At 42.9% G+C, this 23,394-nt stretch overlaps 1 protein-coding gene across 4 annotated transcripts in view; it reads right to left on the bottom strand.

Moving 5' to 3' along the window:
• Window positions 1-21,984, bottom strand: part of AK2 (adenylate kinase 2) — a 34,952-nt gene extending 12,968 nt beyond the window's left edge. For 2 of the 4 annotated variants that reach the window (XM_058303951.2, XM_004471379.3), the window contains exons 1-2: window positions 21,785-21,984; window positions 898-1,023 (exon numbers count right to left, since the gene is read on the bottom strand). In XM_058303951.2, the coding sequence (XP_058159934.1) occupies window positions 898-1,023; window positions 21,785-21,883 (225 nt within the window). In that variant the 5' untranslated portion in view covers window positions 21,884-21,984. Of the gene's footprint in view, window positions 1-897; window positions 1,024-21,742 lie in introns of all 4 variants that reach the window. The other 2 variants (XM_004471377.3, XM_004471378.4) reach the window with 2 other exon arrangements.
• Between the last annotated feature and the right edge of the window lie 1,410 nt (window positions 21,985-23,394).

The following is a 23,394-nucleotide window of genomic DNA, read 5'->3' as shown; positions in this document are numbered from 1 at the left end:
ATGCTCAGTGCTGATGCACACAACGAGTGCCATGCCACACAGGGGTGTCCCCCGCATAGGGGAGCCCCACGTGCAAGGAGTGCGCCCCGTTAGGAGAGCCGCCCAGTGTGAAAGAAAGTGCAGCCTGTCCAAGAATGGTGCCGCACACAGAGAGCTGACACAAGGGGATAACACAACAAAAAGAAACACGGATTCATGGTGCCACTGATAAGGATAGAAGCAGTCACAGAAGAAAATGCAGCAAATGGACACAGACAGCAGACAACTGGAGGGGGGGAAGGGGAGAGAAATAAATAAAAATAAATCTTAAAAAAAAAAAAAAAGAAAAAGATTTATAGATAAAAGATTTGTCCATTCAGACCAACTGAATTGAAACTAAGAAAGATTATTTTTGTCACAATTATCAGCTAACTCCTCTGTCTCTAACACAGATCCACAAAAGTAGGTTAAAAAAAAACCCAAACCACTTATGTGGCTTCATGAGTCCTCTCTTGAATATATCCTGGCTTCTCGCCTAATGATGGTAGTTTCATTACTGGCCTTTAAAATTAGGTTTTTACAAAATACTATACTGTGAATAAAGCAAGTGCCATAAACAATTCAGAACACACCAAATAACTTGCTACTCTAAAAGCCCATTTAATTGGCCAGTTGTTAAAACCCCTTTAGCCCAGGGCTGTCCAATAGAATTTTTCTGCAATGATGGTAATGTTCTTCATCTATGCTGGCTAATGAACACTTGAAATATGGCTACTTGGCCGCTGGAATTGAGAATGAATTTTAAATTAAATTTAAATTAATTCAAGTAGCTACATGTAGCTGGTAGGTACCACATCGGACAGTACAGATCTAGACTCTTAGAAGATTATCGACACTCACTGGTACCACCAAACCTACCAATTTCCCAGCATCCATTGTTGCCTTCAGCTTTTTTCCCAGGTCTGAACCAGAAGCCACCATGGCCCTCAGCATGTCTCCAGTAGCCAAATGGCAGACACAGAAGTTTTCAGCCAATTTGAGAGCCTGTGGAGAGGAAGACAAAAAACCAAGATACAGTTAACCCTGGAGAAAAACTTTCTGGATGTGAACCTGGTCCTGCACTGTACGTTTTGTGAACTTGGCAAATGTCTTTTTCCTCACCTATAATATAAGGACAATAGCACTTACCCTACATTATATTCAAACGTAAAACAATTATAGGGTTATGGTAAGAATTCCTTGAGATAACACATATAAAGCATTTACAACAGTGTATCTAGCACAAAGGAAGCTGTCATGAGTATTAGGTAATATCAGTACTTGCACTAGAAACTCTAGTAACACATATATAAATGTGTCAGTTTCCCCTTTATAAATGGAAAAAATAAAACAACAGCACCAATACTTCACATGGTTGCTGTGAGGTTTTAATCAGATAACGTATATAAAGCACTCAGCACAATGCCTGGCACATAACATGTGCTGAATGAATATTTGTTGAAGGAATGAATGTGCCATCATCATGTTTTGCAGCCACTGGGTCCAGGAGACAGGTGAAGATGGGTTCACTCTCAGGCAGATCTGGGTTCTTCTCCTGTCTCTAGATAGCTGCCTTATCTTGGACAAATCACTTAACCTCTCAGAGGTTCAATTTCCTCATCTGTTTTAAAATGAAGGCTCCATCTCAGAAGGTAGATGTAAGGATTAGATGAGATATGTATGATGAGTATTTACTTGGCAGACAGGATAGCCTGTTAGTTAAGAGCAGGGGCTTGAAAGTGAAACTGCATGGGTTTCAGACTCCAGGCTCACTAATCACAAGATATGTGACAGAAGAAAAATTAGTTTACCTCCTAAGTTTCAAATTTCCTCTAAGTGAAATGGAGATGGTAATGGTACCTACATCACTGGGTCGATGAGAAGATTACATAGAATTAGACAAACGGCATGGCAGAAAGTTCAGTGAGTATCAGCTGCTATTGTAACTGCCATCCTAATTACATATTCATTCTTGAAAGAAAACATTTACTGAATGCTACTTCTAAGAACCTACAGGGAGCAAGGGAAAGAAATGAATAGGAGACACAGACCCTGTCCTCAAAAAACTCATAGTTTGGTGGACTATGCATCAGAATGCAGAATTAGAACAGGAAGAGATCATGGACAGTGAACATAGGTTTCGTAAATGTAAAAAAGAACACAGAATTCATGGAGAATAGGATCAATTCAAAGAGCTACATATTTAGCTTTCCTGTTCAAACCATTTCACTGGGAATCTTCTTAGGTGCATGTAAAAAAAAAGCAAACAGATGGGGCTCAATTCAGCAAACTCTGGCTTGCAATTCATGGACTGATTCCATTCAAGCAAAGAAATGACTATACCAAAATGGAACCCAGACCAGAAGGCATTATTAAAAACCATGCACTTTGGAGAAGTGGCTGTGGCTCAATCAGCTGGGCTCCCGTCTACCATATGGGAGGCCCTGGGTTCGTGTCCTGGGCCTCCTTATGAAGGCAGGCTTGCCTGCACCACGGAGAGCCGCTGGAAAACATGCGGTGGAGTGCTGTCCGGCTGGCAAGTGCTGTGGAGAGCCGACTCAGCAAGGTGGCACAACAAAAAGGGAGACAAGTGAAAACACAGAAGAGTGCACAGCAAATGGACACAGAGAGCAGACAGTAAGAAAGCCCCAAGGGCGGGGGGCGGGGGATAAAAAACAAACAAACCAAAAACCATGCATTTTGAAAACCAATGAAGGTCAAGACCTTCTGGCCATGGAAAATCTTTGGGTCCTTTAGGTTGGATCTGTGGCCATATATCCCAGAAAATGGTACTTTTTGCCAATCTTTATCTTTGGCTATAAAAATCAACTTGAGTGAACAATTTGGAGGTCAGGCCTGCTCAGGGGGAAAGGCTGACCAAAACAAACAGAGAAAAGCTGTTAGCATTGAACCTAACTATTCTATTTTTATCATCCCCTAACTCTAGGACTCTGATGTGATGCTCCAGGTGATGTGACTCTACAACTACATGGAAAAACATGTCAATAGGGAAGATGTGGCATAATGAAAAACTAATTCCTTCATTCTCTGCTGGTGCACGGCTATCAATGTGGTATTATGCTGCAATGAGCGTAGACTTTAAAGACAGATTTGTGCTTGAATTCTGGCTAGGGCACAATAGCTATGTAACTTTGGGCTAGTTACTTAACTTCATTGAGTGTCAGTTTCTTTACCCAGTCAAATGGGGGATAATGTCCACTTCATAAGGTTGCTGTGAGAATTAAATGAAATAAAGTACCAAAAAAATCAGACGTACAGAAGACATTCAATAAATAAAAGACCTTCTTCCATGGTCTTTTTCTTGCATCACTCTTTACTTGAAAACTGAAGATGTGTCATGATATAACTATGTTAGAATTCCCTCACACTTCAAACCTATGATTTTGAGCAGCTCTTCTCCAACTCTAATGTGTAAATGAGTCATCTGGGGATGCTTTTAAATTTAGATTCTGATTCCACAGGTCTGAGGTGGCGCCTGGGCATCTAAATTTCTAAAAGCTTCCAGGGCATGCCTAGCTGTGCTGGAGAAGCATGGTTCTGTGAGAAGTAGGGCTATTTAGAGTCAGATGGTCACACTCAGTTACAGCTGAGGCGCTGAACCTCTTATGCCTCACTAGCCATAGACTGTTGCTGAGTCCGGGAAAGGGGCTCATCACCTCTATGAGAGTCCTGTGTGTATAGTGGGGGGCAAGGGGTATTATGAGGGAGTGGGTGAAAAGATCTAAAACTAGTGAGGCATCACATTGGGGGTAGTAGTTCTCAAACTTCTGTTTATTGTCACCATCATAAGGGACACAATAAAAATACAAATACTGGACAGTCCCACTCTTATGGTTTATGATTGAGTTGTTCTCAGGTAGTACCTTGGGATTCTGATACACACGATTCCGATGCACACACACAGTTTGAGAGAGGTCCTTGCTAGTGGCACGAGATTGGGTTTTATAATGGTACAGGTCTGGGTTGGAAACTGGGCTCTAATGTTCACTTACTGTATCACCTTGAACAAGTTACCTTTCTAAGGCCTCAGTTTCTTTACCCATAGAGTACAGATAACAATGTCTACTTTCAGAGCTATTGTGGGAATTTAATAAGACTATGTATGCAAAGCTATCCAGCATGGTGTCTGGCATTTAAGGAATAAAGGGAAACTACCAGTTGTCCAGATTTGATTTAATCCCAAGTTCACCTATTTTCTTACCATAATATCATCTTCCTGCCTTGTCTTTCCCACCCCCACCCTCAATGCTCCTGTATATATAGCTAGAATCACCCTCTAAGACACTGCTGGATATGTTATCTGCCCCCAACCCCAACACACATTCAGAAACCTTCAATATCTCCCCAGTACAACAGGGAAGAAATCCAAATTTTTTTGCCTGGTACTCAGTGCCCTCACTAATCAATTTCTGGTGCCTCCCAATCTCTTTATTTCTACCAGTCCCCCCCCCCCCTTTTTTCAAGATTTATTATTTTATTTATTTCTCTCTGCCCCCTGCCCAGTTGTTTGTTCTCTGTGTCCATTTGCTGTGTGTTCTTCTATGACCACTTCTATTCTTATCAGCGGCACTGGGAATCTGTGTTTCTTTCTGTTGTATCATCTTGTTGCGTCAGCTCTCCATGTGTGCGGCGCCATTCCTGGGCAGGCTGCGCTTTCTTTCGTGCTGGGCGGCTCTCCTTATGGGGTGCACTCCTTGTGCGTGGTGCTCCCCTACGCGGGGGACACCCCTGTGTGGCAGGGCACTCCTTGCGCACATCAGCACTGCGCATGGGCCAGCTCCACACGGGTCAAGGAGGCCCGGGGTTTGAACCATGGACCTCCCATGCAGTAGGCAGACGCCCTATCCATTGGGCCAAGTCCGCTTCTCTCTACCAGCCCCTTAATGCATGGCAAACATATAACACAAATGCCTCTCCAAGGACCCCAGCTCAGCTTTTCTCTATATAGGAATGTACTCTTCCTTCCCCTTTCTGATCTAAGTCCTACTGTTCTCTGTAGCCAAATCATAAGCATATCTCTTCTGTTGAAAACCTCCCCAACCATCCCTTCTTCCTCTGAGGAGGAACCATCAATGTCACCTAATTTTGAATGAGTGTTTGCAACATACCAAGTAATTTTCAATGCAAAACTTTATAGTTTTTTGTATGCATTAATACATATAAATCTATGAAGAAAGAACTATTTTTACTCCCATTTTATAGACAAAATTCAGAAGCTAAGTAGCCCAAGATCACACACAGCTAGTGAGAGCAGACCTGGAAACCAGCCCCAAGACTTTGAGGCCTATATCTTACTCATGACTCTATATGGCTTTAAATATAAACACCCTCCCCCCCCCCCCACAGAGCCTTAGTGGCTACGCTTCAGGAGGTGTGTGTGCACACACAAGGATGTGGGTGTGGAAGGGACCATAAAGAATGCTTACACTGCTGGTAATGTTTCCTGATAATTGTGAAAATTCATCAAGCTGCTCACTTAAGACACCAATACCTTCTTCTATGTGTATTTCAATAAAAAGATGTCTTTGTTTTTTAATCACAGAAATCTGCATTTGGAATTTTAGCTCTGCCTCTTAACTCATCATGTAACCTGAGGCAATGATTCTTTGAGGCTCTTTCCTCTGTACAGAGGTATTATTACTAGCCTCCCTGGGTGGGTAGGAGGAAAGAACCCGGAGACACTTCACAAAATACAGTTCTTGTTCTAATCCTGAATCTTACCAGCATCTGTCAGTCACTCATCTGACACTTCTCACATGGTACCCGTACTAGTATGTAGTTTTTGCACGTATGTTCATTTCTGCCTTTCCAACTAGATTACATAGCCAATGTAAATTGGTGATTCTGCTCAAGTGTCAGGTAAACATGAGTTCAAATCCTGCCTTTGCTACTTACTACATATGTGTCCTGGGGCAAGATACAACTTCTAAGTCTTTGTTTCTTTATCAATAAAGGTTATGGATAAGAATATAGGGTTGTAGAAGAATTAAGTCAGATGATGCAATAAGGCCTTGGCTCAGAGTCTGTCACATGTAAGTGAGTAAAGGGTGACTATGTTGTAATTATGACACCTCATGAGGACAAGGTTCACTTTCAGCATCTTCAGCAACAAACACATCCATCAGAACCTGCATAGGGTAGGAGAAAAATCCAGCCCTGCAGATAGCAGCAGAAAGAGCAGGTGCTTTAGAATCATTCAGATGCAAGAGCAAATCCCAGCTCTGCCAATTCCTTGCTATATAACCCAGGGCAAGCAATAAGCCCTTTGGACTTCAGTTTCCATAACTGCAAAAGCTGGAATAAAAGTGTGGGTCTTAGAGTTGTTTTGACGTATCAAAGTATAAGTAGGAGGGTCACCTGGTTAGGACGCTCAGGGGGTATGGTCTGATGCGGGACGGACTCCGGAGGGAATAGCTGAAGGCTCATTTTGCCAAGGTGGGTTCTACCATTGGGTGGGGTGGACCCATGTCCTGGGGAAGACTAATGCCGTCGAATAGAGAGAACTGTATCTCTCGTGAGAAAGGACGGCTCCCAGGGCATTAGATTGGCAGGCGTTGTGGGCCCTAAGGGGAGGGGAAAATGGACGTGCAATGGATAGAACAAAGGTAAATAAGGGGGCAAAAGAGGAGTTATGTGAGAGTACACGGGGATGAATATAAAACAGCTAATATTACACCAAAAACATATAGGGGACGACAGACTAATAATGAAAACCATAAGACAAAACATAGGATAACTAAAAAATTTAGAAAACTGTACAACCTAAAGTATGGACCACATAGTAAGCACAAATGTTACCTTGCTTGAAAACTATAGTTTCGGAATCTGTACATCAGTTTCAGGAAATATGATATGAATAAGTTAAAAGATTATTGCTGTGGAAGGGAAAAGGTTTTATGGTGGATCTGGGGAAATACTGTATATTGTATATATGAATTTTGGTGATCTAAGACTCTTCTGAAGCTGACATTATGTTGGGATTCACTTTACGGGAAGTTTTGGATCACAGAGTGGTTCAACAATGGCAGCGGAGGAATACTGATATGGGATGTTATTGACAGGATATATATGGTTGACAGGGAGTTATACAGGGCATATGCCCAGGGTATATGGTAATGTCTATATATACTCATAGTGGAAACAATTAAAAACAACAGCTGGGGGGGTACTGGGCTCCTGGCCGGGGGGTCACTGTTGTGGGCCCTGGGAGAGCAGCGGCAATCCTCCAGGTGCAAAGGCAAGAACCAGGAAGGAAGGAGGGCCCAACAGTGGGCTCTTGATACTAATGGCTACACTTTTGAGCCTATGCACCTGCAATAAGAACAAGGCCTAGAGTAGCATTGTGCCTGGGGGTTTCCTCCTGACAGCCTTCATGTTACTCAAATGTGGCCACTCTCACAGCCAAACTCAGCGTGTAGATGTGATGCATTCCCCCCAGCGTGGGACACGACACCCGGGGATGAGCCTCCCTGGCACCGAGGGATCACTACCACATACCAGCTGAAGAAGCAACTAGAAAATGACCTTGAATTAAAGATTCAATGCGGAACAGCAGAATATACCTGTCTACATATAATAACATGACTTCGGGAAGCGGTTTGACCTAATGTAAGGGGGAAATGGAAAGGAGAAATGAGATTATAAGGCTGTGAGTCTCTAAAAAAGAGTCTGGAGGTTGTCAGAAGGAATACCCCTATGTACAACTGAACAGAGTCTAAGAGACAGATAAGGTAGATACAACCTCAGGTATTGGTTCTTTTGAGGGATAAAGAGACCCACGGGTTCTATGGTCATGGCAGAAGGGGTTCACTGCCATGACAGATGGCCCTTCTTTGGAGCTGGTGTTTCTGCGTGATGGAAATGGACTCAGAGGGGATCTCTTTTCACAAGACTTGCATGCTACTTTATTGGAATTGTAGTTGGTGCTGGGTTTAAGATATATGTAGGGGATTTGAATCTCTGGACTGATAATATGACACCCAGGCCCAGAGCCTCAACAGACTTCAGCTCCTACACTTTGACTTATTGGACTTACTCCACTCAGCTAACATGGAGTTGAAGAAGGTCAACCACCACAACATGGAGCCTAGAGTGTCTACAACTAGAAGCGGGAAGAGTGCATCCAGTACCCATGTGCAATCTAAGCCCTCACTTGACATAGGTGTGCAATGGACACAACCAATCCAATGTCCACAGAGAAAATGTGGAATGGGTGTGGGAACGGTAGCCATGGGGGCTGCTGGGTGTGGGGAACGGGAGGAAGAGATGAGATGTGGAGGCGTTTTCGGGACGTGGAGTTGTCCTGGATAGTGCTTCACGGACAATTACGGGACACTGTAGATTCCCCTAGGGCCCACTGGATGGAACGTGAGAGAGTCTGGGCTATGATGTGGACCATTGACTATGGGGTGCAGTGATGCTCAGAGATGAACTTACCAGGTGTAATGGATGTATCACGATGATGGGAGAGAGTGTTGCTGTGGGGGGAGTGGGGGGCGGGGGCGGTGGGGTTGAATGGGACCTCATATATATTTTTTAATGTAATTAAAAAATAATAATAATAAATAAATATTTAAAAAATAAAAAAATAAAAAAAATAAAAAAAAAAAGAGTTGTTTTGAGGGTCAGTGACAAAACTGACAGTCTGGTCTGCAAGATAGTAGCTGAGAGCCCAGGTGTGCCAGGCATTGAAGGAAAGGCATGAATTGGACACATAAGAAACTGTGAGCAGAGGCTGGCAGAAAAAAAACAAAACAAAACAAAACAAAACACACCTTTGGCTTTGACTATACTGCGGGAACACCCAACACCAAAAGAGAGACAAAAAAGTAAGGCTATTTAAATAAACTCAAGTATTCTAGAGGTTTTACACATTATCCTATTGATGGCAAAAACAGATATGCTTTCTTTTCAAATGTTTATTTTAATTGGAAATGACAAGTTTTAAAAGGAAACAGATGATTTCAGTTATGTCAACATAAAACACAAAAAATACTGAGTTATATGGATATAAAAGGAAGAACTGGTGGAAAGAAAACAAACATTACAGAGCAGACACTAACTCCAGGTTAGGGATTTTCCATTAAAAATTGCAAACATCTGCCGATGGAAGCCAAGCAAGCAATGCAAATAAATGAAGTGGGCCAAAGTAAGCAACAGGCAACGAAGGTGACTATGCAGAGGACAGTCAAAGACTGGACCATGTAAGACTGTGGTGCCGCTCAGCTGCTGTTGACTGCTGCCATACTGGAATGGAGGCCAGTGCTGCCAGATCTTTCATTCTCAAAAGAAACTGGAGCTTGGGACTTCTAGGCAAAATTTCCCAAATGGATACACCGTGTGGCCAACTTATTATTTTGAAAGTGAATAAATCAAAGGAACAAATGCGCATTTATCCTGCCTTTTCTATTACTTTATAGAAGTATTTCAGCTAATAAAGGAAAAAGGAATGATATAATTAGAACATCACCATTTTGCCCTAATGAAATAATGGATCTAGGTACTGAAGAGCAATGGCTATGAACACCACAAAAAGAAAAGCAGACATCACATGCCTTCTAAAAGAAAGCAGAGAACCATCTCTGAAATAGTTTTATCTCCCCAAAATCAAAACCTAACCTGATTAAGTTTGTGGATCAAAATACCAATATTTAGGGCGGCGGACTTGGCCCAGTGGTTAGGGCATCCGCCTACCACATGGGAGGTCCGTGGTTCAAACCCTGGGCCTCCTTGGCCCATGTGGAGCTGGCCCATGGACAGTGCTGATGCGCGCAAGGAGTGCCCTGCCACGTCAGGGGTGTCCCCCGCATAGGGGAGCCCCACGCGCAAGGAGTGTGCCCCATAAGGAGAGCCGCCCAGCGCGAAAGAAAGTGCAGCCTGCCCAGGAATGGCACCTCCCACATGGAGAGCTGATGCAGCAAGATGATGCAACCAAAAGAAACACAGATTCCCATGCTGCAGACAAAGGAAGAAGACACAGCAAATAGACACAGAGAACACACAACCGGGGTTGGGGGCAGGGAAGGGGAGAGAAATAAATAAATAAATCTTTAAAAAATAACCAAAAAAACCACACAAACCAATATTTAGTAAATAAAGAGGACAGAGGAAGATGCTAAATATACCATGGGGATACAATAAAAAATTCCCTGGATGAGGGATACTCTTAAGATAAACATCCCAGTTTTTCCACAAAAAAGCTGCAAGAAAAAAAAGGGGGTGGAGGGAAGTGGGTGTAACTCAAGTGGTTGAGCGCCTGCTTCCCGCATACTAGATCCCAGGTTTGATTCCCCGGTATCTCTAAAAAGAGCCCAAACAAACGAAAAAACCAACTTGGAGGAGTCAATGCAGCTCAGTGGTTCACCGCCAGATTCCCATACACAAGGTCCTGGGTTCAAGCTCTGGCCTTCGTAACTGAAAAAAAAGGAGGGGCGGGGGACCTATAAATTAAAAGAGATACCAAAAAAAAAGAGACTAAGGCAGACAGAATATTAAATGAAATAATGGCTGAAAATGTCCTAAATTTAATGAAAGACATAAATATACACATCCAATATGCTCAGCAAACAAAATAAACCCAAATGCCAAAGATAAAGAGAGAATGCTGAAAGCCGCATGAGAGAAGCAATATGTTGTATAAGGGGGCCTCAAAAAGATTAAATGCCAGGAAGCGGATGTGACTCAACAGACAGAGCGTCCACCAATCATATAGGAGGTCCACAGGTTCAATACCCAAGGCCTCCTGGCTTGTGTGGTGAGCTGGCCCACGCATAGTGCTGCTACGTGCAAGGAGTGCCGGCCCATGCAGGGACGCCTCCACGTAAGGGTGCCCCCCACGCAAGGAGAACCACCCCATGTGAAACTGCAGCCCACCCAGGAGTGGTGCCACACACACGGAGAGCTGACGCAGCAAGATGACGCAATAAAAAGAGACACAGATCCCCAGTGCAGCCTGAAGAGAATAAAGCAGACACAGAAGAACATACAGCGAATGGACGTGAGCAGACAATGGCGGGGGGAGAAATAAATAAATAAATCTTAAAAAAAAAAAAAGATTAAATGCCGATTTCTCATCAGAAACTATGGAGGCAAAAGGTGGTGGCATGACATACTTGAACTGCTGAAAATAAAAAATTGCCACTAATGAAAATTCTATATGTGGCAAAATCATCTTTCAGAAATGAAAGCAAGATACAGATGGCTGCAGCTCTGTCCCTACTTCTGGCAGAGGAGAAAGGTGGGAGAAGCTTCATCAGTTCCTGGGGCAATGAAGGCAGCTTTGGCCTCCAAAGCTTACAGTACCAACTACATCCTTGGCTCCTACTACACAACCAGCAAGTAAGAAATGGCAAGAAAGCCCAAAACTAAAGAGAGAAACTACACCCAGAATAAATACATCTGGTAAGCCAATGCCAAGATAAAATTACAACAAAAAATTACAATTCATACTGAGAAACGGGAAGATATGGTCCAGTCAAAGGAACAAGATAAGCCTCCAAGTGACATAAAGGAGTTGTGAAAACTAATCAGAGATGTTCAAACAAATATCCTTAATAAATTCAATTAAATGCCTAAAGAGATTAGGATATTAAGAAGACACTAGGTGAGCACAAAGAAGAATCTGAAAGCATACACAGAATTCTCTGGGAATGAAAGGCACAATAAATGAAATTAAGACTACACTGGAGGCAAATAACAGCAGATTTGAGGAGGCAGAAGAAAGGATTGGTGAGGTTGAAGACATGGCCTCCAAAAGCTAACACAGAAGAACAGATAAAGAATGGAAAAAATTGAACAGGGTCTCAGGGAACTAAATGACAGCAAGAGATATACAATCATATATGTCATGGCTGTCCCAGAAGGAAAAGAGAAAAGGAGCAGGAGGAATATTTGAATAAATAATGGTAGAAAATTTCCCAACCCTACTGAAAGACATAGATGTCTTAGAAGCACAATGCAAGTCAATCCAAGTAAATCCAAATAGACCAACTCCAAGACACATACTAACCAGAACGTCAAATGCCAAAGACAAAGGGAGAATACTGAGACCAGCAAGAGAAAAGCAATACATAACGTACAAGAGATACCCAATAAGATTAAGTGCCAATTTCTCATCAGAAACCATGGAGGCAAGAAGGCAGTGGTATGATATACTTAACATGCTTCTGAGAAAAACTGCCAGCCAAGAATCTTATATCTGTCAAGACTGTCTTTCAAAAATGAGGGTGAGTTTAGAATATTCACAGAAAAACTGAAACTGAGCGTTTGTAACCAAAAGACTAGATTTGCAGGAAATGCTAAAGGGAGTACTACAGCCTGAAAAGAAAAGACAGGAAAGAGGGGCTTAGAAGAGAATTTAGAAATGAAGATTATATCAGTAAAAATAACTGAGTCAAAAGAGTGGTAAAAATAAAATATGACAGATAAAACCCAAAGGTCAAAATGGGTGAAGCAGAACTGCCTTTACAGTAATAACACTGAATGTTAATGGATTAAACCCCCCAATCAAAAGATACAGATTGGCAGGATAAGAAAATATGAGTACATCTATGCTGTCTACAAAAGACTCATCTTAGACCCAATGATAGCAACAAGTTGAAAGTGAAAGGCTGGAAAAAGATATCCATGCATGCAGTAAACAAATAAAAAGGTGGAGTAGTTATACTTATATCGGATGAAATAGACTTTAAAAGCAAAACTGTTATTAGACACAAGGAACAACATTATATATTTATAAAAGGGGCAATTCGCCAGGGAGAAATAACAATCATAAATGTATATGCACTTAACCAGAATGCCCCAAACTGTATGAGGCAAACACTGGCAAAATTGAAGGGAGAAAGAGATATCTCTACAATAATACTTGAAGACCTCAATACACCACTTTCAGAATTGTACAGAACATATGGGCAGAGGCTCAATAAAGAAAGAGCTTGAATAATGTGATAAATGGACAGAAATAAGAGAGATCGTAAGAGGATACCATGAGAAACTGTATGACAAAAACTAGACAATGTAGATGAAATGGAAAAATTTCTAGGGAAGTATGAACAACCTACACTGATCCTAGAAGAAACAGAAAACCTCAAGAAACCAATCACAAGTAAAGAGATTGAAACAGTCATCAGACAACTCCCCAAAACAAAAAGCCCAGGACCAGATGGTTTCACAGATGAGTTCTACCAAGACCCTAAGCCCCCTCTTGATATAGAGGTGGAGTGGACATAACCATCCCAGGGTCCACAGGATGGAAGAAGAGTATGGATTAGAGTGGACTTACTGATATTCTACTATGGAACTGTCGTGATTAGTAATGAAAGAAAATGTAGCATTGACATGGATAAAGTGGCCACGGCAGCTGCTGAGAGTAGGGAGAGGGAAGAAGAGATATGATGTGGAGGCATTTTCAGGACTTGGCATTGTTCTGGGTGATACTGCAAGGACAGATGCTGGACACTGTATGTCCTGCCATGGTCCACTGGGTGGACTGGAGGAGAGTGTAAACTACAATGTAAACCATTATCCATGTGGTGCAGCAGTGCTCCAAAATGCATTCACCAAATGCAATGAATGTCCCACGATGATGAAAGAGGTTGTTGATGTGGGAGAAGTGGGGTGAGGGGGAGTGGGAGGCATATGGGGACCTCATATTTTTTTAATGTAACATTAAAAATATATATATAGAGAAAAAAATGAATAAGAAAAAAAAAAATTTAATACCAATCTTAAGTCTTCCAAAGTGCTCATGGAAGACTAAATATCAGTAAGATGTCAGTTCTACCCAAATATATACACAAATTCAATGCAATTCCAATAAAAATTTCGCCAGCCTTTTTTAAAAAGAAATGGAAAAGCCAAGTATCAAATTTATTTGGAATGGTAAGGAGCCCCAAATAGCCAGAAACCTCTTAAAAAGGAAAAGCAAAGTTGGTGGACTCTCATTTCCAGACTTTAAATCATATTACCTAGGTGCAGTGGTAAAAACAGTACTGGCATAAAGGTAAAACACAGATCAATGGAATAAAATTGATGTTTCAGAAAACAGACTCTCAAATCTATAGTCAAGTGATTTTTTGATAAGGCTGTCAAACCCACCCAACTGGGGCAGAATAATTTTCAACAAATGCTGCTGGGAGAACTAGATAACCATATCCAAACAGAATAAAGAGGACCCCTATCTCACACCTTATACAAAAATTAACTCAAATGGATCAAAGACCGAAAATATTTAAAAAGCTAAAACTATAAATCTAGAAGAAAATGTAGGGAAACATCTTCAAGACCTGATGGTAAAAAAATAAATAAAAACAAATGAAGAAGAAAAAAAAAGACCTGGTGGTAGGCGGTAGATTCTTAAACCTTACACCAAAAGCATGAGCAACGAAAGAAAACATGGATAAACAGGACCTCCTCAAACTTAGAACACTTTTGTGATTCAAAGGACTTTGTCAAGAAGGTGAAAAGGCAGCCCACTCAATGGGGAAAAAAAAAAAAGGAAACCATATATCTGATAAGGGTTTGATTTCTATTCTATAAAAAGATATTGCACAACTCAACAATAAAAGAGCAAGCAATTCAATTAAAAAATGGGCAAAAGACTTAGATATTTCTCCAAAGAGGAAATACAAATGGCCAAAAAAGCACATGAAAAAATGTTCAATAGCACTAGCTATTAGGGAAACGCAAATCAAAAGGACAATGGCATAGAGATATCATCTCACACCACACAGAATGGCCATTATTAAGAAAACAGAAAGCAATAAATGCTGGAGAGGACGTGGAGAAATAGGAACATTCCTTCACTGTTGGTGGGAATGTAAAATGGTGCAGCCTCTGTGGAAGACAGTTTGGTGCTTCCTCAGCAAGCTAAATATAGAACTGCCATATGATTCAGCAATTTCTTTACTAGGAATATGCCCAGAAGAACTGAAAACAGGGACGTGAACGGACATATGCATACCGATGTTCATAGAGGCGTTGTTCATAGTTGCCAAAAGATGGAAACAACCCAAGTGTCCATCAACCGATAAATGGATAAACAAAATGTGGTATATACACACAATGAAACACTATGCTGCAGTAAGAAGAAATGAAATTGGGAAACATGTAACATGGATGAACCCTGAAAACATTATGCTAAGTGAAATAAGCTAGACACAAAAGAACAAATATTGCATGGTCTCACTAATATGTACTAATTATAAAGAATAAATGCATGGAGTTAAAATCAAGAGTACTGGTTATTAGGAGTTAAGAGGAAGGTTGAGGAGTACTGATGGTTAATGTAGAAGTTTTAATTAACTTGACTGTAAAAGTGTGGAAATGGACAGAGTTGATGGTAACACATTATTGTAAGCAGAATGAAAGTAGCTCGTTTAAAAATGAGATTGTGGCTGAAAAGGGTAGTCTAAGGATGTAAATGTTAATTGAAAGGAAGCTAGAGTATAATTCAGGGACTAAACAACATAGTGAACCCAGAGGCGGATAAGAACTGTGGTTAACAGTACAAATGAAAAGGATATCCTTCTGTGAACTAAAACGGATGTATGTCACTATTGCAGGGTGGTGGGAATGTGGAGAAGGGGAAAAAATACAACTAATGTAACTTATGGACTATAGTTAACAGCAATACTATAATTTTCTTGCATCAATGCCAAAGATGTGCTGTGTTAAAAAATAGGGGGCTATGGGAAAAATATACCAAATTTACACTCTGGACCCTGGTTAGTGGTAATAGTCTGATGATATTATCTCATCATCTGTAACAAATGCTCCACAACTGTGTGGTGTGTTGGTGGAAGGGTGTTATAAGTTCAAAACTTCTCTAATAAAAACGTACTTAAAAAAAAAAAGAAAGTGAGATTAGGACATCCCCAGATAAACAAATGTTGAGAGTTTGCCACCACTACACCAACTCTTCAAGAGCTGCTTAAGAGGGAAATAGATGTGGCTCAACCAACTGGGCTCCCATCTACCACATAGGAGGTCCAGGGTTCGATGCCCAGGGCCTCCTGGTGAAGGCAAGCTGGCCCACATGGAGTGCCAGCCCACGAAGGAATGCCATCCCACGCAGGAGTGCCCCCCTGTGTGGGAATGCCGTTCAGCGCGGGAAAGCTGCCCCACGCAGGAGTGCTGGCTGACGCTGAAAGTTGGTGCAGCAAGATGATGAAACAAGAGACACAGAGGAAAGAAAATAAAAAGATGTAGCAGGACAGGGAGTTGAGTTGGTGCAAGAGAGTAACCGGCTCTCTCCCATTCCAGAAGGCCCCAGGATCGATTCCCAGAGCTGCCTAATGAGAACACAAGCAGACACAGAAGAAGACACAGCGAATGGACACAGCAGACAATGGGAGAACAGGGAGGGGTGAGAAGAAATAAATAAAAAATAAATCTTAAAAAAAAAAAAGATGCTAAAGAGAGTTCTAAAGGTTGAAAGAGGGAAACGGACTTTGGCCCAGTGGTTAGGGCGTCCGTCTACCATATGGGAGGTCCGCGGTTCAAACCCCGGGCCTCCTTGACCCGTGTGGAGCTGGCCATGCGCAGTGCTGATGTGCGCAAGGAGTGCCGTGCCACGCAAGGGTGTCCCCCGTGTGGGGGAGCCCCACGCGCAAGGAGTGCGCCCGTGAGGAGAGCATGCCCAGCGTGAAAAGAAAGTGCAGCCTGCCCAGGAATGGCGCCGCCCACACTTCCCGTGCCGCTGACGACAACAGAAGCGGACAAAGAAACAAGATGCAGCAAATAGACACCAAGAACAGACAACCAGGGGAGGGGGGGAAATTAAATAAATAAATAAATCTTTAAAAAAAAAAATAAAAATAAAGGTTGAAAGAAAAGGACACTAGAAAATAGATAAAACTGCATGAAGAAATAAGGATCTTGGGTGAGGGCAATGACATGGGTAAATATAAATGCCAGTACTACTGCATTTATTTTTGGTTTATAATTTCACTTTTTACTTCCTACAAGACATAAACAGCAAATGCATAAAATGTAATGATAAAATCAGTGGTTTTGGGCTCATAATGTGTCAACATGTAATTTAAGACTAGAACTACACAAAGGTAGGGGGTGGAGGGGTATAGGAACATAGTTTGTGTATACTATTGAAGTTAAATTGGTATCAAACCAAACAGGATTGTTATAGATTTAGGATGTTAAATTTAAGCCCCATGGTAACTAATAAAAAAATCAGAGAATATGCAAACTCAGAGACAGAAATTAGAGTAAAGGAAGCAGATGTGGCTCAACCAATTGGGCTCCCGTCTACCATATGGGAGGTCTGGGTTCGATTCCCAGGACTTCCTGGTGAAGGCAAGCTGGCCTGCACGCTGAGCTGGCTTACGCAGTGAGCTGGCCCAAGCAGAGAGCAAGATGACTCAATAAAAAGAGACAAAGAGGAAGGACAATAAGAGACACAGTGGATCAGGGAGCTGGGGTGATGCAAGAGAGTGAGCACCTCTCTCCCACTCCAGAAGGTTCCAGGATCGGTTTCCAGGGCTGCCTAAAGAGAAGAAAAGACTCAGAAGAACGCACAGAGAACAGACACAGACAGCAGACAACGGGGCAGGGGGAGACACTTAAAAAAAAATTAGAGTACAGATTGCCAGGGGCAGGAGAAAAAGGGAGAATTGGAAGTTCATGCATAATGGGTGCAGGTTTCTGTTTGGGGAAAGAGGAAAGTTTTAGTAGTGGAAGGTAGTAAGGGTACCATAATATTGTGGATATGATTAATCCCATTGAATGGTATGCTTGGGAGTGGCTGAGGTGGAAAAGTTCACATTACATATATGTTTCCATGATTAAAAAAGAAAAGAAAGCGCAATAAAAGAGACAATGAAGGAAGCAGATGTGGCTGAAGCCATTGGGCTCCCATCTACCATATAGGAGGTTCAGGGTTCAATTGCCAGGGATTCCTGGTGGGGGCAAGCTGGCTCATGCGGAGTGTTGGCCTGCACAGAGTGCTGCCTCGTGCATTAGTGCTGGCCCACACAGAGAGCTGGCACAGGAGGATAATGTATCAAAAAGAGACACAGAGGAAAAATAATAAGAGACACAGCAGATCAGGGAGCTGAGGTGGCACAAGAGAATGATCGCCTCTCTCCCACTCTGGAAGGTCCCAGGATCAGTTCCTGGGGCTGCCTAATGAGAATACAAGCAGACACAGAAGAACACACAAAGAATGGACACAGAAAGCAGACAACTGGGGGGGGGTAATAAATAAATAAATCTTTGGGAAAAAAAAGAGAGACAATGACAACTAAATGTATTAATATATGATTCTGGATGAGATCTAGAAAGAAAGGAGAAAACATTCAAAAGGACATTATTGGGACATATGAAAAAAATTGGTATACAGACTGTAAGCTTTATAACAATGTTAAAACAATTTTACAAAGAAAAAAGTTCAAGAGAAAAGCAAGGTGTTAGGTACAAAGGAGTCCTGATAAGATTAAGCACAGATTTCTCATTAGACACCATAGAAGCAAGAAAGTAGTGGGATGAAATACATAAAAGTGCTGAAAGAGAACAACTGTCAACCGAGACTTTTATATTCAGCGAGACTGTCTTTCAAAAATCAGGGAGAGGGGAACAGATGTGGCTCAAGCAGCTGAGCGCCTGCTTCTCACATTGGAGGTCCTGGGTTTAGTTCCTGGTGCCTCCTAAGGAAAAAACAAAACCAAACAACAAGCAAAAACAAATGAAAAAACCAACTCAGGGCAGCTGACATAGTTCAGTGGTTGACAGCTGGCTTCCCATATAAAAGGTCCTGGGTTCAATCCCTGGCCCCTGTTACCTCAAAAGAAAAAGGAAAAAAAAAAAAAAAAACAACAGGGAGACCCAAGGCCTAATGCTATAAGACACCAGAAGACAAAAGGCCTACCTATCACCTGACCACATGCTTCACTGACTCCTCCCCTGGATAATTCCCACTCCGAGGAAAACAGCCAGTAAAAAGTTGTGTTTTCAATCCCTCTTTTGTATAAGGCAGACCAATTAGAGTGTTGGGACTTACAAGTCCTAAAGATAATAAGGATTAGAGCTGAGATAAATGAAATAGAATAAAAAACATTAGAACCAAGGACACCAAAAGTTGGTTGGGAAGCTCAACAAAATCAACAAACCTTTAGCTAGACGGACAAAAAAAAAAAAAAAAGAGAGGATGTGAATAACAAGCAGCAGAAACGAAAAGGGAGACATTATTACCAACTCCACAGAAATAAAAAGGATTATTAAATCTTGTTCACACCACCCTCTCTCCCCCATCAAAACTATCTTTTATAGATATACACCAAAGTATTTACACATGAAATGTTATGATGCCTGGGGCATGCCTTAAAATAATTTGTGAAGGGAGAGTGGATAGGGAAGGAATGGCTACTAGTTAATGGTTCTTGGGCCTGGGTAATGGGGCTCATAGTACTATCCTGTTTTTTCTGCATATTCAAAATTCTTCCCAATAACAAGTTAGGGAGGAGGATGCACCTGCAGGCTAAATGCTGGTGAAAGCTGCAACTTTGCAACCTCTGGCTTCTTTTTAACTCATAGACTACAATTACCAATATTCCTAACTGTTCTAACTGTGGAGAGGAAAATTTATGCAAGTTAAGTAGCTTGTGTGAATCTTACCCTTTCCTAGCTCTATTCGCATATCCTCTCCTTCACAAAGCCTTCTCTGACCAATTTTCCATCAAACTCGCATCTTATAAAGCAGCTCATAAGTAAAATTTTCTTCAGGACTTCCTGAAGGAGTCACCTTTTACACTGATATACATCAGAGGGGAGGGGAGATGTGTTTCTAGGGGGAGTGAATATTTACTAAGTACCTACTATGTGCCAGGTTGTGATCGAAGTATCTCGGGTGCTATATACACATATAACCTGAGTGTCCAATATCCTGTGAACCTTTAGCCAACATGGCCAAGCACCTTATTAATCTTGTTCATTACTGTCTCTGTAATGTGGGTGCTCATGAAATGTTGAATGATAAGACAAGTATCCCCATTTTTCAGGTGAGAACGCTGAGGCTTAGAAGTTAACTCACCAGAATATAAAGTCCCTGTATGCTCTTGTTATAGCACTGGCATGGGCTGTCCACTTCACGACTACTGAAATTATTAATTTCATAATGAGCTAAGAAAGTCAATGCACTTGAGCTACCCTTTTTATACCTGGCCACTAATAGCAGAAGTCTAGCAGAGTACAGGATTAAAGATGTATAGGCTACAGGATACCTGATAACTGAGGATGGCAGCAACAGGACAAAGGAGAGAAGTCAACATCACTGAGGACAAGGAGATTAGGTAATGAGTGGGCTAGGAGAAAGAATCAGCTCAGGCTAGGGAAAGAAAGAGAAAGCAGTCTTTTCTGACCTAGTGCCCAGAGACAAAAAGCAAAGTCACAGGGACAGTCTCCCAGAAGTCCCTTCTCATCACCCACATTAATCTTTATCATTCATAAATTTACAGCAAACCCACCACAAGTGCCAAGTAACGTGCTAGGTGTCATGGGGGTGGGGGTGGGGGTGGGGTAGGTTGGCCAAGAGCGAATACTTTGCAATCTTGGCAAGTGCTAGGAAGAGAAGAATGGGCACAGAGCAGTTCCCAGATTGCCCATTCACTTGGGGGCTGAAAATTTTCAGGAATTCCCTCTTTAGAGCCAAATAAGCAATGACAGACCTCAGGCAGGAAGAGGATAGCAATAAAGTAATCTACGGACTTCTGAATCCTAAATGAGATAAAAAATCCCAATCCAGATCTAAAGTCCCAAAAGGTCCCAGATCTGGAGGGACCCAGAAACCAAGTGAGGCCACCCACAGCCTACCAGAGCAGGGGGATATTTCTGACTCCAGTCCTCTGGTGCTCCATGACTATGGTCCCAGGCTCCATGACATCAACTCCCCTAACCTGGGAAAGCCACCAACCCCTTTGGCCCTATTTTCTTACCTGCATATCGAGGAAGTTAAATTTCCAAGTTCCCTCTATCTAAAATTATTTGAGTCATTTAAGCTGTTTAGCCCCTCCAGGTATAGGCAGTGGTCTCAGATCCCAACTCCACCCTGAGGCCCCAAAAGCATTTCCAATCCTTAATTTGGATACTATTCAAAGGTTCAGTGCTTATCAGAATCTCAATGGCTCCCCAGGCTTACTACAAAGCCTGTTCTACACACTCACGCCCAGCTTTCAGAAGGCCCTAAGCTTTCTCTTCCATCCCCCAACGTAACCGGCTAACCCAAGTTACCTCATTTCTCTTAGCATTTCTCATCAAGAGATGCCGGGCTGCATTAAGAGCTGGAGATGTTCTCCAGCCCGTCATTAGTCATTAACGAAAACGTTCCCCTAACCCTAATGCCTGGACGGTAACCTTGATTCTGGACAATCCACCCCCAACTCGCAGGTAATGTGGGCCATAAAAGCTCCCTGCCACCACTCAGCTAGTAATCCTGATACCTCAACCCAGGACCACCCCGACCCCGACCTCCCAGCCTCTAACCACTAAATCAGCCTCAGATCCCCAGGCACGACACCTCAAACCCAGATTCTTCAAGAACACCAATCCTAACTCAGACTCCCCTAATCTCCTCACCAGAAATCAAGACCGTGACCAGACCTCCCCCCAAGCCTCAGCGTCCAAACCCGGGACCTCCACAGCCCACAGCCGCGCTCCCGGGCGAGAATAGGGCTTCTAGACCTCCGGCTGCCCTGACCTTGGAGTTCCGCTCCGACACCGGGCCCGACCTGCGGCTCACCTGGGTACCCTTGCCAGCCCCGGGCGGCCCCAGCAGCACGGCCCGGATACCTTTAGAGTACTCGCGGGCCGGTTCGGTCGCTGGCTCGTTAGGAGGCATGCCCGCCGAATCCTCTGGTCACCGCACCACCGCTGGAGTCGCAGGTCAAGCTCTTCCAGGCCAGCTCTCCACGCACGCCACGCACGCCGCGCTCGCCGCTCACACTGGCCCGACGCTACGTCCGTCAGCCCTGTCCGCCCGCCCCCGAGCGCCACGGACACTTCAATTTACCAACCACGCGGCGATACTGGGGACGGCTGATTTTGATTGGGCAGAATCTGTGCGGGAGTAAGGAAGGGGCGGGCCCGCAAGACTGAGGGGCCGGGGTGCTCTTGGCGCTCCGAGCCGGTGTGTGAAATAGGCGGGAACTGGTGAAGGAAGGCCAGAGACTGGGTTGGGCGGGTTAGGCGTTAGGCTGTTTCTGACACCAGCAATTTCGGTGTGATAGGCAGTGTATGTGGGAGTGAAAATGTGTAAAATCATTCAGACAAGTTGGCAGTACATCTCAAATGTCCTTTGGCCCACCAATTCCACCTTCAGAATTTCAAAGGACATAGTCAATGATATGTGCAAAGATTATGTTACGAAGATGTTACCAGCAGCACTTTTAATAGGGGAAAAGAAAAAAATATGGCACTACCCCAAATATCCAACAAGCAGAGATTGGTTAAATAAATTGCAACAAATTTGTATACTGGAATCTTCCCTTTGTATAGAACTATTTAATCATATAGGAAAACATACACCAAGCAGGATACAATATTGCGGTTATTATACCACAAAATCCCAGTCTCTTTGATAGTTACAAGTTTTGATCCCTGTATACTGTAATTACCGGAACGCACCCCCCCTTTGTGCATTTTTATATTTTTCAAAAAGTTCTTGGGAAGTGGACTTGGCCCACTGCATAGGGTGTCCGCCTATCACATGGGAAGTCTGTGGTTCAAACCCCAGGCCTACATGACCCGTGTGGAGCTGACCCATGCACAGTGCTGATGCGTGCAAGGAGTGCCGTGCCACGCAGGGGTGTCCCCTGCGTAGGGGAGCCCCACATGCAAGGAGTGCGCCCTGTAAGGAGAGCCGCCCAGTGCAAAAGAAAGTGCAGCCTGCCCAGGAATGGTGCCGCACACACAGAGAGCTGACACAACACGAAAATGCAACAAAAAGAGACACAGATTCCCGGTGCTGCTGGTAAGGATAGAAGTGGTCAGAGAAGACCACCCAGCGAATGGACACAGAGAGCAGACAACGTGTGGGGGGGGCGGGGAAGGGGAGAGAAATAAATAAAAAATAAATCTTTTTTAAAAAAAGTCTATAATTACTTCTATAATAAACAGGTGTGGCCTTTATAATAAAAACAACTTTTTTTAAGTAGGGAAAAGAAAGCTTTTCTCTAAAGAGATGAACATCTTTGGAGTGGAAAATGATTTCTACCGTTTTTTGGTGTGTGAAAGTTCCATCCACACCCTCTATGAAGCAACCCCTGAGGCCTGGGCAAGACCTGACCCAAGGGCCCCTTTGGACCTTTGTCAAGAGTGTGATTATGAAACAACTATGTTTTCCCCAAAGGC

Source organism: Dasypus novemcinctus, chromosome 9 (genome assembly GCF_030445035.2).
Source record: "Dasypus novemcinctus isolate mDasNov1 chromosome 9, mDasNov1.1.hap2, whole genome shotgun sequence".
Lineage (NCBI taxonomy): Eukaryota > Metazoa > Chordata > Mammalia > Cingulata > Dasypodidae > Dasypus > Dasypus novemcinctus.
Note: the sequence above shows the minus strand (reverse complement) of the source record. Positions and strands in the feature narration are given on the sequence as shown.